This window comes from Urocampus carinirostris, chromosome 14 (assembly GCF_059441175.1).
Source record: "Urocampus carinirostris isolate Australia breed hairy pipefish chromosome 14, RoL_Ucar_1.0, whole genome shotgun sequence".
Classification (NCBI taxonomy): domain Eukaryota; kingdom Metazoa; phylum Chordata; class Actinopteri; order Syngnathiformes; family Syngnathidae; genus Urocampus; species Urocampus carinirostris.
Window position 1 is genome coordinate 397,594 of NC_142362.1, and position 19,277 is coordinate 416,870.

Sequence of the window (19,277 nt, forward strand, 5' to 3'; positions counted from 1 at the left end):
GAAATAATTTGAAGGACACTCCGTGACTCTAAAGGAAGCCAATTGGTGTTTTGGGGGTTCTGGACGCGTCTCCCTCTCTCCTACCTGGAGCAGTTGGCAACCTGGATGGTGGGCCCCTGGCAGGCCCTACCCCCGCAACGAGGGGCGGGGTTTTGGCAGGAGCGGGAGCGACACTGGCACAAGGTGGCGCCCTCCTCCCCCTCCTCGTTGCTGCACGCTTGCCACGGCGACCACTCCCCGAAGGCGCCGTGTCTCGTCTGGTTCTGCGTCTGCCCAAAATACACGGAGGAGAGAGTGAGAGAGACAGAGAAATACTACTAGAGTTGCTTTTCGAGTGGTGCCTGGCTTGGGTGACATCCAGTGGACATGTTTCGAACTGCAGCTCGTTTTTCTCTTGCGTACTCGTGTACTAGTACGGTTACTTCAGAATAATATAACTCAAGTAGAAGTAAAAGTAGTCATCCAAATAATTGTGGAAGTTAAAAAGTACTTCATGAAAAAAACCTACTCAGGAACCGAATACTGAGTTGCTGCCTCCTGGGTTTTTATATTGTTTTTTTTAATTCCATCAATCTCTCTCTATATATAGATATACCTCTCTATATACTGTATATAGACAACTCTCTCTCTATTTTATAGCAACATTTTATCTATTATCTTAGAATCTCATTCAACAACCTATGTTTACTGTTGAGACAATTTCTGATGAAAACCCACCCAAAAAACTGCAAACACCCAAAAACGCCAGCAAACCACCCCATCGGATCGCGTGAGCGTCAGGGATGGGCAGATCTATAAACACAGAGCACTACCTCTCTGCGCCGGAGGTAAATACATCTCTTTTGCAGCATTTTGCGAGCAGGGCCAAGACCACACTAAACGAGCACACACAATTTAAAACGAGAACAAGAAACCAAAAAGGAAATGTTGGACTTACGGGACAAGTTGTGATGTTCTGCTTCCACTGGCTCATGTTGCTGCTCTCCTCCAACGTGGTGCAACGTCGCTGACGGGTGTCCCAACCGCAGTACGGATCCCGGGCTTCCAAACACAACCTGCAGAGGGGGCAATTCCCAGACGTTTAGTTTGATACAGCGGTCGTTTGTCGTAAAGTGTCTGGGTGGCTAGAGAAGGAAAAAGGCAGAGATTCCCAAATCATGGGACTAAAAGATATAGTAGGAGCAGCTCGTGATTTCAATATGAGTTGGCGTCAAACTGGAGCCAAGTAGCTCATGTGAGTGGCTAGAAAAGGAAACAGTGGGACATTTTTAGGGTACTGTTTTTTTCCTCCCAATTATTTAAAAACAGGAATACATATTTTTGTTAGGTTAACCCCAACACTTATAATAAAAACCTGCACTCAAAGAAGACACAGAGACGTGGGTATGACTTACTTGCAAAGAGAATGACCATAGACTACCTGTTACAGTCTACTAGACACTCTGAAAAAGTCTATTTCGTCCTTGCCTTTTTATTGTATTAGGAACACAGTTTACATTATGTTTCTTCTGCTAAAGGGAGGGGGAGTGACAAAAAACAGTTTGAGATCTGTTTTCACAACATCTTATCGTATCAACACTTGTTTAAACTTACAACATGTTATCGTATCAACAATATTACTACTATTGAACTAGGCGAGAACGGCACACTAAGCAAGAATAGAACACAGTATGCAACAGTAGAATAACTTATTCAGGTTTAAATCTATCCATTTTCATGTATTTTTCTTTGAAATATTTTGTGAATTTTTGTTTTTGTTTTAATATGTTTTGTCAAAGTATTTTTTATTCTATTCTTTCTTTTATGAAATTGTAAATTTGAATGACTTATTTAAAAAAAAAATGGTAATTTAAAGAAAAAAAATGTATTCGTTAAATATTACATAGGTAGAACTTTGAATATGATGAATATTTCCCTGGAGTTGACGTCCCAAAAGGACAACGTCGAGAAATAAGTAGAAGCGGCCGAACGGCGAATACGGAGACATACGGCACTTTGGATTTTAATGACATCCATTTTTTTTTTACATGACCAGACTGTAAAAGTTAATTCCCTATAAAATAAAGAGGAGAAAGCGCATCGTATACAAGGACATTAAACGCCTTTACGGGCGGCGAGGTGCCGCGTGCCGCTTGGCTAACCCGTCGTCAATGTTAAACGGGCCGCAAAACCGCGCGGTGGCGGCGGCGGACGTTAATCGTCCGGATCGCCGCCGGGGCGAAAACGCGGCGACTTTTACTGCCGGGTATAATGACGCCGATGATCGGAGAGGCCGATAAAGGCGCGGCGACGCGGGGAACGTTAGCACCCGAGGGACGCGGCGCCTGACAGGTTGCGCCGCCCGGGGGGCGCCGCTGAGCGATGCCACGCTGCCGCCGTCCAATTAGAGGCTGCTGCTGACACCGTCTTGATACCCGCAGTGGCGCTCTAAATCGCTGGGCCGATCTCCGTAGAAAAGGTAGAATTGCCGGTACCGGGCTCGCGTTTTTGTTTTTGATTAAATGACCGCGTTGCTAAAATGACAGTATAAAGCAGGGGTGTCCAAACTTTTGAGAAAGCCAGTTTTGCTAAGATAAAGCCCGCCATTCAGCATCGCCACCTTGTAGCTTGCCTTTGTAGCATTTTTACTTGACTCGTGCCCTTAAAACAGCTTCCAGTTGCTTCACCTTTTCACAGAGTTCATCTCCAGTTAGCTGTCTGCAGTCTGGCAGTGCTTTATGATATGCTTTGTTTTGAAATATTATTAATAAGAGAGCTCTTCAGTACCAGTATTTACAATAATATAAGGTAGACAGGTAGCGGAGGAGAAACGGCCAATTTGAACAATAACTTTTTTTTAGAAAACCTTAGCATAACATCAAGCACCTCATTATTTTTTTTAAAACATTGTTCCAATAACTGACGCAATTTTTGTCTGTAATCAGTCCAATGACGATCACGATAATTATCGCGCAGCGCTAAAAAAACATTTTTTGCAAGCGAGACGGCGGCTCAACGCACGACTGCCGGCAAGCACGTCGTCGCGGCTAAAGTAAACTAGCTCTAGGGATGAGTTAGCCGGACGCCATTAGCATGGAGCGCGGAGTGGTCGGGTGAAAGCGAATAGAGGACACGACTTTGGCAAAAAGGCCCTCGAATCTCCGCAAATAGAGAAGGAGACACAAAACGCAAATCCACTGGCCTAGCAAGCAATCGCTAAAAGGCTACATATCACCGGCTGTTGAAAAGCTTTAGCAGCGTAACCAAAAAAACAAGATGGACGAGCGCTAGCAGATCAATGAGAGAGAAGAGAGAGGCGTTTCAAAGCACTTACGCTTAATTGAAATCGCTCGCCTACGACGCCGTCGCTTAGCGCGCTACGCTAACGACCTGTATTGTTTGTCAATGCTACATCTGTTGCAAGTCGGTCATCCTTTTGATTTGATATTATACTTTCTTTACTTTAGATTTTATTTGAAATTTTATTTTTTGTGAATGCAACATCCATTTTGGCCTGGTCATCCTCTGGAAGGGGAATGACCTTATTTGCGGACCCTTCTCGAAGTTCCTTCATTTTCCTCATGTTGAGGTTTTTGAGTTTTTCCTTGCCCTCATGTAGGTTTTAGATCAGGGGATGCTGTCATAATAGTCTGTAGTTTGTTATAATCTGTGGTCTGTGCAGCCCTTTGAGACTCCGAGTGCTAAAGGGTAAAACCAATAAATAGGATTTGACTTGAGGTTTTTGAGTTTTTCCTTGCCCTCATGTAGGTTTTAGATCAGGGGATGGTAATAATAGTCTGTGGTTTTCAATAATCTGGTCTGTGCAGCCCTTTGAGACTCCTTGTCATTAAGGGGCAAACAAATAAACATGGCTTGACTTGACTCATGCTGAGGTTTTGAGTTTTCCCTTGCCCTTATGTAGGTTTTAGATCAGGGGATGGTGTCATCATAGTCGGTAGTTTGCAATAATCTGTGGTTTGTGCAGCCCTTTGAGACTCCTTGTGATTAAGGGCCAAACAATTAAACATGACTTGACTTGTCTTCATTTTCCTCATGTTGAGGCTTTTGAGTTTTTCCTTGCCCTCATGTAGGTTTTACATCAGGGGACGCTGTCATCATAGTCTGTGGTTTGCAAAAGTCTGTGAAGCCCTTTGAGACTCCTTGTGGTTAAAGGCTAAACAAATAATCATGACTTGACAGTCACTACTGCCAAAATGGAATTTCTTCGTAGGGCATTCAGTGGAATGGACAGGATGTATTCTACAGTAATGAAAAACCTTGCTCAAAGGGCACGTCCCCCTAGTGGACATCGTTTAGATCCCTGGAGTAATCGGAATTCCCTGCTTTAACACAACTGGACATCAAAGACGTGGATGACGTGTATCTGTTGTTTCTCAATCGGAGGAATTTGTGCTGGTGTTTTGATGTCAAGTCAAATTTTTTGATGACGCCCTTAATCACAAAAATGTCTCAAAGGACTACGCAGGATTACAATGACACCATGACCTGATCTTAAACCAACATGCGGGCAAGAAACAACTCAAAACCTCAGCGTGAGGAAAAAGAGATGTTGAGTACGGCTGAAGAAAACGCCTGATCCACTGATCAGGGATCTGACGGGCCCAACTGAGGTCTTACTTCGATGCAGTGATGCCATCCTGGCCACCAGCCTCGCCAAACAGACCACCAGGCTTGAAAACGCCTTTGAGAAGCTAAAAGCAGACCCTCACAACCAATTTGACAAGTTTAAGGTCCTCATTGTCAAAATGGAAACCAACTGGCTAGTTTTGACTTTGGGTCTTCTGGTCGAAATGAAACAAATCCCAAATGAAAACAAAAACCATCAAAAATGAGACGTCCGGGCAAACACGAAATCGCTATGCAAACATGACTATCCTAATCTAGATTTGGCATACATGATGAGGACATGTCATTTAAATGCCTCGTAATAAAACTAATTCCTTGACCAGAATACAGACGCTCCCCTAATTACGACCATCCGGGTTACGAAAAACGGTAGGTACGAACATTTTTTGTGGGATGTCGAAAAATATCCATTCATTGCTGTAAGTTAGATTTTGTATCGTGTGCTCCTTTTTCCGAGTACGGGACATTACTGTAGTGCTTCTTTCTACCACTACAAGAGTGTGGCGCTGTGAGAGATCACTTGGCATTCACCCCGAAGAAGAAATCCGCTTCCTCTTCCTAGTTCTTGTGTAAACATTCTCTACTGTATCTCCAGCGCGCAGAACATTTTTGTTGTTTAATATCTTGTGCATCCATTTGATACGGTTGGTATAAAGTGTAAAGAAGAGGTGAATCGTTTCATTTGAAATGGAAGTGGAATAAAAAAGCTTGATGCGGTTGAGAAATTGATCGAAACGCTTTTTTGGGCTACTTTTTACCACAGAGGAAGACCTCTAGAAGCCCATCTTCCAAAAGTACAATACAGGTTACTTATACAAGTTTTAAACATACTTCTATAAACCTTAAACATACAAAATATAGCACTGGAGCAACTTGCGACAAATTCAACTTACAAACTATCGTCCGTAAGTAGGGCAGCGTCTGTAATGTGAAAAGTGTTATGGTTGTGAAGGGGGACAGGACCAAGACAAGCTTTGGCTTTTCTGCCCTTTTTTCCCTTCTGTTTTATCATTTTTTTTCAACATTTTGTAAACTTGAAAAAAATCAAACAATTGCACGTACATAGTGTAGGATGACAACTTAGACCTGAACGTTATTGCCACAGTCAGACGCAGGCTGAAAAGGGACGGGGTGACTGTTTAGCCAAACAGATTGCAGAACACAATACACGATGAATATGGGCCAAGCGGCGGTTAACGTCATTGAGTTTTGAACACGAACGCGCGAGGATTTTTGCAGAAACAGCAAAAAGTTGAGCTAATGAGACGCGGGCAGCCGGAGGAACACCGAGATCCCCTCCGGGTGAGGAGCGCTCGCTCCCGACCGGTGTCAAGCTGTCCGTCAACTTCGCTCGTCACCTCGGCGGACATTTTGACAGCGCGCTGAAGCTCCGACGACAGAAAGGAAAAAAAAGGAAAGAAAAAGAAGCGTGGCTAATATTAGCCATCACCGATGGTTGGCAGTGGGGAGGATCGCCGACACGCGACGAGAGAAAATGTCCTCGTTTCGAAAATATGGATGGAAAGAGACACAACCTGGAACGATCGCTGTATAAACCGACTGCTAGCGCGGCGTTAGCTGAGCTTTCAGCTAGCAAGACGATGCTCATATAAAACGACAGATGTCATGACTAAACAATGTTTTGGCCTATTGACAAGGACAAAAACAACAGATATATTTATCCTTTTTAGAAATAAAAATACTTTCCAAACACCTGAAGGATTTTATACGATTGAACACAAGTTACATTTATTGAGTTTAATGCAAGACATTCACTGACTGGGCTGTACTTCAATGACAGGTCACGCTGTTCCAAATGCAGAATATTTTGACGAGGGAGTTTTAATAACAGGACTCTGACGGAGGATGGCAGCGATGTTTTAAGAACAAGGCCTTGATGATGTAGAAACGCGCGGTGTTGTTTTGAGTTTTTCCAGACATCGCGGCGAGATGATGGAGCCCACGTTGGGCTTCCTTGGCACGCCCACGGGAGGAGCCGGCGCACCATCTCGCGGGGAGACGTGGGCCAATAAGGAGAGAGCTAAAGGACTTCAGAAAAAGGTTTCACGGAGACTCCAACGACGCTAATTCTTCCATTTTCGATGGAGTACACTTAGTTAAATAGCTAATAAAATGAAATCTGCCCCTGTGTGTAAATGTCGGCTTTTCTTGTTCATCTTTTCCATCAAGAAACGAGCGCGCGTACATTTTTGGGAGAATGTAGCTTGTGTTTGGTTCATGGAGTCAGAGAACTCATTTGAAGAATTTGGTCAACGCTACATTTTAACATTTAATTCCAAACACACCTCGTACCTTTTTTTAATGGACATGCTAACCGCCTTAGTGTTTTGTTTTGTCATGCAAACCCCCTATGGGATTTTTTTGACTTGACATGCTAACCACCTAAAGGTGCTGAACAGAATTTGTACATTTTTCTACTCGCTAAGGCCATCAAAGTCACGATTGCAGCCTCCTCTCATTCATGGTACGTGTGCAAGTGCGTGACTTTCTTCGATTGACTCGAATAAACTCTTGCTTTTTGATATTTTAAAGATTATATAATATATTATATTATTAATATTAATTGATAGTATTAATACTATTTTATTATATTAATATTAGATTATAATAATATAACATATTATTATGATGATAACTAATAATATTCTTGTGTAAATGATCTTTTTTGTTTTATTTTTATTCTCCCAGTACAATGTGAAACTAGAGTGCCACGTCCAATTTCGTTGTCACAATATGTTCAACCCATTTTGTGACATTGACAATAAAGGTATATTCTATTCTATTTTGGGGGGTTTGGGTTGGCGTTAAGGGACTGGAATTGAAACAGACCATTTCTTACTTTCACCACTTTAATACTGCACTAAGAAGAACTCCGGCGATGAGCATAAAGTCATTCTCCTTTCCTTACATTCCCCCCCTCCTTCTACCTCATGTGCTCCACGGCCAGAACAGCTTTGCTAAAAGTAAGAAGCGGATGTTTGAGATGGGGAAAAAACACGATAGGGGCTCTTTGGGCTCCATTGGGCAGAGTTAACACAAACTTGATTTTGACTTTTTAAGGAGCCCTCAAACATGCCAACCCTAACGGATGTCCCAATGGTTTGGTGTCCTAACCCTCCGCGGGGAAAACGAAGGCGAGATGATCGACAGCACGCAGTTATTTATCCTTTATTTACGGAGCACTCTACAAAACGAGTGTCTATTGTGAATAATAACGTTCCGGAGTGCATTAACAGCGAAGACCGAGCCACGACCAAACATCCGAGTGCTAAGGTGAGTGCGGGGAAAAAAAAGAAGAGACTAATTTAGGGCCGTTAATTAATCCTGGCGGAAGACGTTTTAATCAGGCGCTATAGGGCGGCGGAAGCATTCAGCTAAATGAACTGCCAACGGTGAAGGGAAGGAGCAAAGGGAATAGAGAGAAGAAAGTAGACGGAAGAGAGAGAGAGAAAGAGAAGCGAAGACGGATAGGGAAGAGACGAATGTGAAAGGGCAAACTGAAAAAAAAAAACAAGAGAAAGGACGGACAAGAGAATGAAGAAGAGGAAGAGAAAATAAATAGGGGGACGGAGAGAAAGGAACCTGACGAGAAGCTGAAGGACAAAGAAAGGAGAATGGAAGAAAAGTCGGATAAAAAGACAGAGGCATCGAAGTAGAGATTGCGCTCCATACGGCAGGAAATGGGAGAGGATGGCACCTGTGGTCATTGGGATTGCTGTTTACGTTCCACCGGATGCTAACGTTAGCATAGCGCTAAATCTCCCGCTCGCTGCCATCAATAAACAGCAGCTCGCACACCCCGAGCTTTTATCGTCGCCGGCATGCTTAAGGACTGTACTTCCCAAATGTATTCAATACGTGGACTGTGCAACCAGGGGGGAAAACACAGTAACATCAACCATGCGTACAGAGCTTCCCCCCTCTCCCCCACCTCGCTGGATCCCACCATCTGTCTGTCCCTCATCCACCCCCCGCTGGAGAAAAACAAAGCCTGCAACAAGGACAATACAAACATCTTCTTGTTCCTTTATCTTCTTTGTTCTCTTCTATCCTCACTGTAAAATGTGAACCTGGAGTGCCACGTCCAATTTCCTTGTCACAACATGTTCAACCCATTTTGTAACCATGACACTAAAGGTATATTCTAATCTATTATAATGGAACATAAATGAAAAAAAACTGGACTCTTAAAAAGAAAAACTAGTACAGCACGTATTCTAAGAGAGAACGCGGGCAAATGGAGATCTCGGACCCCGGCGGGGACGTGGAGACTGCGGACTCACCTTTCAGTCTGGTACGTAGAGCATCTCTCCAGAGGGATTTTCAACACTCGGTCGCCGAGTCCCACGAAGAGCGATCGGTCACTATGCAGGATCTGCAGGCTCAGGATTGGCTGACGCAGGCTGGGGGGGAGGAGCTCCATCTCCTCCAGGTAGCAACCTTGCAGGTTCTTGTCGGACGTGGCCAAAGCCTTCAAGACGCTGCCGTATTCTGCACACCCGCGGAGAAACTCTCAGGGATTTTGCTCGGTACTGCGGCGCATTTTAGTACACACTGACCGGTGGCGATGTACATGACGTGATAGAGCGTGTCCATGCCCTGCACGATGTCCACCACCAGGTGGGAGAAGCGCACGTCGTCCTGCATGACCAGCGGGTCCACCGACTCGGGCTGCACCACCTCGTTCATCAGGAAGAGACGCTGGGCGTCCTGCAGGCTGCGCTCCGTCAAACCTTCGTTGGGACCCTCGTCCCGGACGGTGCCGCACTGGGGGTAGGACACATTGCCGTCCTGTTCCGTCCGCCAAAGACAATCCGAGCGAGACCGACCTGGAAATTAGGGATGGGGTTGGGCGCGGGATTCCAGGCGGAGCGAGGGTTCTCCTGCGATCGGAAGGGCCCGTTGAAGGCGCGGGTGATGGCGCTCAGGTTGAAGGCGCACACGGCCGACGCTGCGATGCTGTTCCTGGGGAGGAAACGCAGGATGAGGGTCAGGACGGGACAGAATAAGACGGGACAGAAAAATAAGCGGTAAGAAAAGGACTGGATGGTCAGTAAAAATCTGAGTTGGCGTACTAGAACAGGACAGGATTGGAGTAGACTGTGGGGAAACTTGGGCTTGTTATATTGTAGTAGGGCGGGAGGAGTTATCTTAGAAATGGAGGGGCAATGCATTGGTCTAGAAAACAAGACAGAGTAAGGACAGGACGGTACTTGCTAATAATCCAAGATCTGAAAAGGAATGAAATATCGGGAAAGGACAACAGTAGGATGAAACAGGGATAGGACATGGTAAGATGTGCGCAAACAAGTTGGACAACCTATCAAAGATATAAGGACAAGACAGAAGCGAATTGGAGATAAGGACATAAAGGGATAGGACAGGGCAAGAGGTGACAGAACAATTTGAACCACAGATAAGGAACGAAAGGACATAACAGTAGGGAATCGAAAGATGATATGTATAGTACAGGAGGGAGAAGACAGTTGGGGTAAGACAGTAGCAATACGAGATTGTTGTACAGAAAGGATAGGGAACAGGATAGAACAGGGTTGGGTAAAGGGAGATTGTATAGATGTTTCAGGACAGAGATGGAAAAATAAAACAGGACAGAACAGAATTGCACAAGAGAAACTAGGGGTTCGTATATTGTAGACGAGGTGGGTGACATATGGAGGGACGATGCACGACAGGAAAATGCATTGATCTACAAGACCAGACCGAGATGGGACAGAACAGGGCTTTATAGAAAAAAATATCTGAATTAGAGATGAAAGAAAAGAAAAGAAGGACAAACAGGGATAGGACAGGGCAGGAGGAGTGAGGTCATTTGAACAAGGGATATGGGATGAATGGGCAGGACAGAAGAAAAATAAGAGATGATATGGGAGAATTGAAAACGACTTGGGATAGGACAGCAGGACAAAAGGTGGTTGTACGGATAGGATAGGAAAAGGGAAGGGGGATTGGATAGATGGAACACACCAAAGAAAATAAAAGAGGACAGGACACGTCCTGCAGCTGAGCAAAAGAGTTCCCTCAGGCCATATTTGTTTTGTTCGTGTCACAGGAAAGCACAGGACAAGAGCCGCAAGTCTATTTAGCGTATCCAAGCGTGTCACGACTGTATGTCCTCCCCTGAATAACACGCTCCATGCCACCGAGCAGGCGGAGATTCTCTACCTGGAAGGGAAAAGCCGTTGTCCCATAAAGAGAGAAGGGAGCTCAGGACTTCCATCGTTAAGGTGCGAGACGAAATGATTTTGTAGAATTTTGATGCATTTGCCACAATTGAGAGCTTGTAAATGTACTCTATTTCCATCGCTCCTTTGGGTGTACCAAAATTTCTCTACATTGAAAAAATAAAAGAGATGCAAAGAAATTTCAAAAGAATAATGGAGGATATGGACGATACGACTAAATTGAAGATTGAATCAAATCAAAATGTTCTCATATAAATGGGTGTTAAACGCCAATCTGAAGAAGATTGAAAGGGGCCCGTGTCAGATATCGCGACACCGAGCTGATGCATACAAATATTTCCATCGATACATATTAATTCATATATTTTGGGGGTTGTATACAATTAAGAAAATATGCCATAATACACAATGTACCATTTATAATAATATAAAAATAATTATAAAATATGTCATTATTTTCTAGCCCAAACATTTGACTTAAAATGAGAAAAAAATATGTCCAAATAGTAAGTAAAATAAACATTTAAATCAATATATATATATATATATATATATATATATATATATATATATGAAGACAAGCTATCCAATTGTTTAAAAATAGTAAAAAAAAAAAAAAAATTATAAATTATTTTTCATTTTCATTATACTCTATTCTTATTATATTATTTATGTAATATGTTTATAATAAAAAATAATAGAAATAAAATATTGTATGTATTATATAAATATAAAATATGTACTATTCTCCCATATGTTCATAGAATGTCCTGTACTTAAAATAAGACAAAATGGAAAATATTTTTACAATAAACAAAATAAACTCAGTCCATATCAATGCCAAAGTGGTGGAATTGAGAAATGATCTAAAACATGTCCAAGATTTTCTTACACTTAAAAACAACATATATGCACGTAGTAGAGGTCGATTGGTTACCAGGCAGGTTGACTATCGTCACCGATATTTGGGAATTTGACGGATATCAGAATCCGCATTTTCATTTATGCGACAAGCCAATTCAAACTATTTAAAACTGGTATTCAGGCACAGATGCAGCAGAGCCTCTCTCCCCCTCCGTCTTGCCTTCTGTCTCGGACACTCCCCGCACCAGGCTTTCTGATCGGATAAGCGAACGGAGCCGCTTTCCGGACTCCGCATTCAAAGACCGCAGACTGGAGCGGGAATTCAGACGAGTAGACGGTAAACACAGAAAACTCCCCCGAAAATGTAATACACATTCCAGTGATTTACATCTCACGACTAACTTTACAATAAGCATGAGAATAACATTAGAGCGGCGTAAACAGCGACAGCTATGCCAACTCCCGAGTCCTGACATGCCTGTGATTGCGAATCAAGACCGCAGATAATATTGAGATTTTATCAAGTCCGTGGTAGAAAAGCCAGTGTGTGATTTAAAAGATATTCAAGACTCGTACAGGCGCTCCCCTATTTACTACGAAAATCTTTTTTTGGGATGTCAAAAAATATCCAGACATTGCTGTAAGTTCGATTTTGTATCGTGAGCACCTTTTTCCGAGGAGAGGACAGGACAGAACTGTTGTATTTCTTTCCGCCACTACCGGCATGTGGCGCTGTGAGAAGTCACTCAGCATCCGCCCCGAAGAAGAAATCCAGCTTCTACTTCTTACCTTGTGTGTAAATATACTACGTGTACTGTATCTCTACCGCGCTAAGAACTTTGACATTTATATAGGTTAAAATCTCGTGCATCCATTCAATATGACTGGTGTAAAGAAGAGGCAAGCTGTTTCAGTTAAAAACAAAGTGGAATAAGAAAGCTTGATGCGGTTGAGAAAAATGGTCAGATCACTTTTTTCAGCCACTTTCTACCACAGCGGAGGACCTCTTGAAGCGCATCTCCCGAAAGTAAGTTAATCTCAACTTGATTTATCTTTACAGAGCATATCGTTTTATGAAATGTTTATATTTGAGTACAAAACAATACAGGTTACTTATACAAGTCTTAAACATAAAAAACATAGCACTGAAGCATCTTACCAACTCATTCAACTTACGAACGATCGTTGGTCGGTCGGGCGGCGTTTGTATTTAGAGTTTTGATCATAACATGAGTTTGTCAATCAGTCGTGTGTTTGTGATTGAGAGAGAGCATAAAAAGCACGCGAAAGTGGAAAGCTAAGTAATGAGCTATTACCATAACACGGGTTTGTCAATCTGGCTCTAAAACAGGAGTGCCCACACTTCTCAAATCGTAAGCTCCGATGAAACCTCGTTGCACTTTTTGTTTTCGGTTCATTTAAGTCATGTCGGTTGTATCGGCATTTTCATGTATTTTTTGTAAAAAAAAAAAAAATCCGGGAGAAGTTTTGATGAACCTTTAAGCAAATGAATGCCAAGCCTAATTGTATTTCCTGCACGGTTAGTTTTTGGTTAAAGCGAATGATTAGTTATGTCAGTTGTGTAGAAATCCAAGTTTGTTGACTGTAAAGGGTTTACAGAGGGTTATTATAAGATCTGTAGCTATATTTTTTTCAAACGGACTGCAATATTTGTGCCTCACAGTATACAAGCAATAAGAGTTATTTGACACGAAGTACTCAGTTCGAAACCCGTGTGACATCAGGACATTAGACAGCCAATTTTGCTGATGCGGCCCTCGGTGAAAATGAGTTTGACGCCCCTGCGCTAAGTGAAAACGGTAGCTAGCTAACTTACGGGAAGGCGAATTAATGATCGGAGTTATTAGACGTCCGGGGTTTACAGCTAGCCATCAAACTTGACGTTCCATCACCCCTGATGTCCACGTTGCTCTTTCTTCTTCGTCCGCCCGTCTTTTGAAGCCCTTACCCTTCCTGTCCGATCAGCCTCAAATCCCAATCCAAGACCTAAAGTCCATCGGATGCTCTTCTTGGAGAATAGGGACGCTTTTGCTGTCTTTTTTAGATGGTAACAAGTTTTCTCCCCAGTATTAACATTAAGGAATCTGAGTTTATAGAATGTTTTTGTTCTCCCCTGGATTTCAAATGCCTGCAGAAGAATGTCGCATGGGCATCTTAGCTGGAAAACAACTGGAACAATAGTTTAAAGCCTTACCAGGTACCTTGTTTAATTGGATCAAAAATCGTATTTGAGACATTTTTCCAAGGGTCGGTCTAGCCGTTTCCAAAAGTGGCCATTTGGAGATAACACTTACTTTGGCGATTTTTTTCAGACATTGTAAAAGAGTTGTAAATAATTGACTTGGCTTACCCTAAATCGATGCGCAAGCGTGCACCAATAACGATGCGTAAAAATGGAAACTGGATTGCATTGTGGCTCAGGAGGTAGAGCGGAGCGCTCGTCTTGGGATCGAGAGATCTCCGTTCGAATCCCGGCTCCTCCGTGTTACGTGTGGAAGTGTCCTTGGGTAAGACACTGAACCCCTAATACCCCCAATAAGCAGGTTAGTGCCTTACATGGCTGCAAGGCCGCTATTGGGAAATGTGAAGCACACTGTAAAGCGCTTCGGGAAGTCTTGACTTGAAAAGCGCTATAGAAATGCAGATCATTTCATTTCATTTAGTCCCGTTTATTTTCGTCTCGGATATAATTCAAAAGGTCAGAGACTGACGACCATATTGGGAATCCTCTGATAAGTCTATATTAATCCTAAAGGCGAATTACAACAAACCAATGACAACAAGAATCATCACATGATGCAGGAATGATTTTAGGCAGATTTTTTTCATATCTTGTTGCGCGATTTGTAGCAAATATATTGCGTCATTGTGGAATTACCCAGATCTTTGGAGTGAGTAAGACGGACCTTCTAGTTTTAGGAATCTCGTTTTAGACTGATGGTGATGTCTATCCGATGAGTATATTTGGAATCCCGTTCAATGATATGTGGCACGACGGATTTGGATTTCAGGTGACATCGAGAAGACATAAATTTGTTTATTAAGAGTCTGAGAACCCGCCTGTGAGGTTAAAGGTTTATTATATTCAAATTGGTTAGCCACGGCGGTCGGGAAAAAAATCTTCTACGGTTTGTCTTAAAAAAAGATCTCGTTATAAAGAGGTCGAATGAGCCGAAATTGCCCGTAGGGGACGCAAATAAACAGCTCGCTCGGCATTACTCGGGGATAACGTAGATATTTTCACAGCGTCAATTCTCCAGTCAGCAAACGGCGACATCAATTCATGCCAGCCGGCGAGCTCGCGAGCGTATTTGCCGCCGGAGATCGTAAATAACCCGTAACGAGCTTCAAAACCTCGTACGTTCTGGCCCTGAGTTACGACGGTGGCTTGATGACTTTTGGAGGCGGAGTCACATATCCAGACATCGCCAATCAATCGGCAACGCTGTCAAATATGGAAGACTTTTCAAAGGATTTCGGCCGTGACGCTAAAAACGATGCGAAACGATATAAAAAATAACCGTTAGGGGTTGAGGAGTAGCACGGCGAGTACCGATACCAGACATTGTTAATCGATCGAGCGGAATGTTGAATGTCTGATGTTAGAAACAGTTTTAAAAGTAGATAAGTCAGAGTCGGAGCTTTTATCGGGCATGTTTATGGACTGTACTCCCCAAATCCATTCAATACGTGGACTGAGCAATTCGGGAAAATACACTGGACCATGTGTACTGTAAGATCAAACATCCAGTTCCAGTTCGATCCACCATTTCTGTTTGTCCCTCACCCCCCTCATCACCCCCCCTCCGGAGGAAGCAGAGCTTATTTACAACAAAGACAACAAAGACAGTTAAAACATGTTCTTTGTTCCTTTATCTCTTTGTTTCATTATCCTTACTGTAAAATGTGGAACTGGAGTGGTCCAATTTCGTTGTTACAATATATCCCATGTTGTAACAATGACAATAAAGGCATATTCTATTCTATTACTGATGCGAGGCACCTGAGTCGGCTCCTTTGGCGCTGATTGGCTGCTCATCTCTTTTCAAACCCCTGTCACCCATTGTCAGTCCGTCTGCAAACCTCAGCCCACGCTAGGCAAGCCCTTTTTGAACCGGACTCTATCCTGTCCCGATTCCCGTCTGTTTCCCATCTCCGACCCATTTTCTGAACCCGACTACGTTTTTGCTCCCCTGTCCTCGGCCACCGATCTGTTTTTCCCCGCTCTCGACACGGAAGTGCCACTCCCGCGTTCCGAGCGACCCGCTTCCCGCAATCCCCAATCACCGAATCGCGTGCGCAATCCTTTCCCTTCTTCCCGATAAAACGGAGAGAAACGTACGTAAGTGGGTACCATCTCTGTTCTGGTCTCTGACACATAAAGACGATTCTATGACAATGAAGACAATTGTTTTCCATTACGGTAATATCGTTTTATGGCTCAGAAAACAGAAAGAAAAATCGAACGGTTGCTGGGTTCATTTGCTGAGGAGTAGGCGTCCTGAGTCACGAGTTAGCGCCAAGAAGACAAGTAAAAACAAGCGGGATCGGTGTCGGGAAGAAAGCACTCAGAGGAAACCAGTGACTGGAAAAACAGCGGGTGGAACCGGGCAAAAAACACGACTCCGGTGAAAATGTACCGACATGGCAAGATAAGTGGCGCTTCCCGATGTGTTTGAGTGCAACTGTGAAAAAACAAAAAAAAACAAACCCGGACGTGATGCGTTCGAGCGTGGCTGCCAGTCGTGGACAAGATGTTCTCCAGAAAGCGATGCCTTCAGGCGCCGTCAGAACAAAAATGATACCGAGCTGTGACGCGCTACACCACACATATCTGTTTTTACCCGATTTGTAGAAAGCTTGATACCTTTGAGTGTATTTTTTTTCTCCTTTAAGAAATTGAACAGATGGTAGATCATTTTGCCCAATTCAAAAAATAGGACATATCTTACAGTAAGGAAATGAGTATTAGCCCCTGCTGCAGAAACGTATGTTTATGATGCATTTGAAGACGTGTACGACGTACGAGAAAATCCGTACGAAAAAAGGCAAATTTATCAGTGATGGGTACCGTCCGGTAAACACCGACGATCACCAAACGGCAAATCCGTCGAGTCAAACGAGTCGGCCGCGGTAGCCTCTATCTCGGTATCGTTGTTTTCGTTGCAAACGAAGTTAGCGGTTTGACGCTACTGTGCGCGTGCGTCTGCCGCCTGGGGATTTCCCATCATGCATCATTCTGATCACACGTGAACAAAGCGAAAGCGGAGCAGTAGGCCTAAAAGAGTTTGGAATTTTCTTTGGATACAATCATCGAGTCGCAATGGCCGAACCTGAATGAAAACGTTGTAAGTCGTTCTGATCAGAAAACAACAGGCAGGGTGGATTGAGTCCATTTGAAGTATTATTTGAGACACTTATTCTGATATGTTTTGCACGGGTGAACGAAAAATGAGGGGCGGAACAAACGCAGGGTGCCGAGTTTAAGTGGGGGCCGCTAAAGGTGAGGGACAGACAAGGAAAGACGAGGGGGTAAAAAGTTGCTTAAAGAAAAAGGAGTTGCGTGAGTAAATGTGTTCATCTGATATATTTTCCCACCCTTACCTTTGGAAATATACACTTTTTCCCTTGGATTACTTTCAACCGGACCCGGACTCTGCAGGTCTGCATCAAACCTTAAGTACCGGTTTTCATTTTCTGTTCATTTTGCCGGCTGTGATTTTTGGACCGTGGACATTTAGTTTCAATCGCGGGACTTGAAGTCGGGTTTGGGTTCATTTTCTGTTTGTGTTACATGTTTAAATGTGGTCGCGTGCGGCTTATAGACAGGAATAAATAGGAATAAAATGACTCCATTTTGTGCAGGCTTGGGGAGTAACGGAATACAGCAAAAAGCTGTTTGGATTGATTTTCATTTTCTTTCTGTGGCATTTGATGTTCGTTTTGCCGGAGATCAAAGAGATCAAAGCCAGGAGAGAAAGCTTACCATGTGTTGGGAGTCATCATTTCATTCCTATTGAGTTTTGTCTTTTTTTAGCATATTTGGTATTGGAGTCATCCAAAAGGAATTAAAAGTAATCCAGTGAAAGTAACCCGACCCAACCCTGTCAATATGCAAGAAACATAGAAATGGGGAAAGAGGGCACGGCATTATATATCCTTTTTTTTTTCTCCGATGGAAAGGAAAAAAAAACTCACACGTTGGTGGTGAAGATGGCGTAGATGAGGTCCTGCTCGGGCAAGTGGAAGGTGCTCTGCAGTCGGTTGTAGTAGAAGGGAATCTCGCCGGAGCGCGAGCAGTTGAGGCGAGCCTTCATGAAGGTGGTCCAGGTGTCCTCCAGGAGGAAACGTCCCCCGATGTCGTTTTTGCAGAGCCGGGCCACGCGAGAGTAGACCGTCTTGCCGCAATCGTGCTCCACCGCGTTCTCGCGCAAGAAGAACAAGGTGAAGAGGCCCAGGTCGTAGGCCGAGACGAACTGAGGTTCTGCCGGGCCCGAGAAGAAAAACGCAAAAAAAATGGAGCGTTTACCAAATTCTTCCGACGAGCAATGTCATTTTCCTTACGGGTCTGAGCCTTCGCACAAAGTGGGTGAGTAACGCTTAAAACAACAGTGAGCAACGGCAATCCCGAGTGTGGCAAATAAATCATGATCAAACGTGGCCAAAACTTGACATCAACTTACATTTTGCCGAATGATTTTTCTCTTTTGAATGAATCGACTCATGTACGATTGCCTACAAGCGTCATTTGTTTTTACAATTCTTTCACAAGATATCCATTTCTCTGATATATTTTGTCGCATAATGTTAACATTTTTGAGGGCTTATTGAGTCGGTTGTAAGATACAGAACTGTACTCAATCCCATTTTTGAGTGGAAGTACAATGTCGGCAACAAGATTCACTTGATATCATTGGAAATGATTTGAATGCAACACAAACTTTTTCCCTGTTTTTTTCCTTTATTTTTTTTTTCAAATTCCTTTAAAAAATTTTCATTGTGTTCATTTTTTCCTAGCTGTAACCTTTTTCTTTTTGTTCTCCATTTACTTTTTTTCCCTTTGTTTCTTTCTTTTCTTTTTTTCTGGCTCTTTTTCTGAATTTTTTCTTCTTTTTTCTTTTCTCTTTTTCTCAGCTTTTCACTACTTTTTCATTTTGGTATCGTTTTCTTTTTTGTTCTATTCCCCCCTTCTTTTAAGTCATTTTGTGAATAGTTTTACATCATATTTGGTCATGTTGGGATGAAAGAAGCAAAAACAACCCGAAGAGCCGTTTAGGACCCGAAAGAGCCGGTTCCTTTTAGTGAGCCGAGCCGAAGAAGCCGCTTCTCGAAAAACTCTACTGACTTTACTCAACTTCGTTCCACTTCGACCTTGACTTCAAAATACCCTTGTATTTTTACCTTCATACGCTGTAAATTTGACTTAATCCGCTTTTTAATTAGTAATTTCGAGCCCTATTTTTGTGCGCTGGCTCGATTTTCTTGTGCGCGGAAAAGCTCTGGGCAGTGCACAATGGCACGCACACGCAGCTTAGAGGGAAC

At 43.2% G+C, this 19,277-nt stretch overlaps 1 protein-coding gene across 2 annotated transcripts in view; it reads right to left on the reverse strand.

Annotated features, from left to right (window-relative positions):
- Positions 1 to 19,277, reverse strand: part of sema5ba (sema domain, seven thrombospondin repeats (type 1 and type 1-like), transmembrane domain (TM) and short cytoplasmic domain, (semaphorin) 5Ba) — a 111,477-nt gene that overhangs the window by 22,612 nt on the left and 69,588 nt on the right. For both annotated transcript variants that reach the window (XM_088352593.1, XM_088352592.1), the window contains exons 8-13: positions 17,934 to 18,219; positions 9,477 to 9,612; positions 9,207 to 9,414; positions 8,931 to 9,138; positions 938 to 1,055; positions 85 to 269 (exon numbers count right to left, since the gene is read on the reverse strand). In XM_088352593.1, the coding sequence (XP_088208719.1) occupies positions 85 to 269; positions 938 to 1,055; positions 8,931 to 9,138; positions 9,207 to 9,414; positions 9,477 to 9,612; positions 17,934 to 18,219 (1,141 nt within the window). The remainder of the gene's footprint in view (positions 1 to 84; positions 270 to 937; positions 1,056 to 8,930; positions 9,139 to 9,206; positions 9,415 to 9,476; positions 9,613 to 17,933; positions 18,220 to 19,277) is intronic.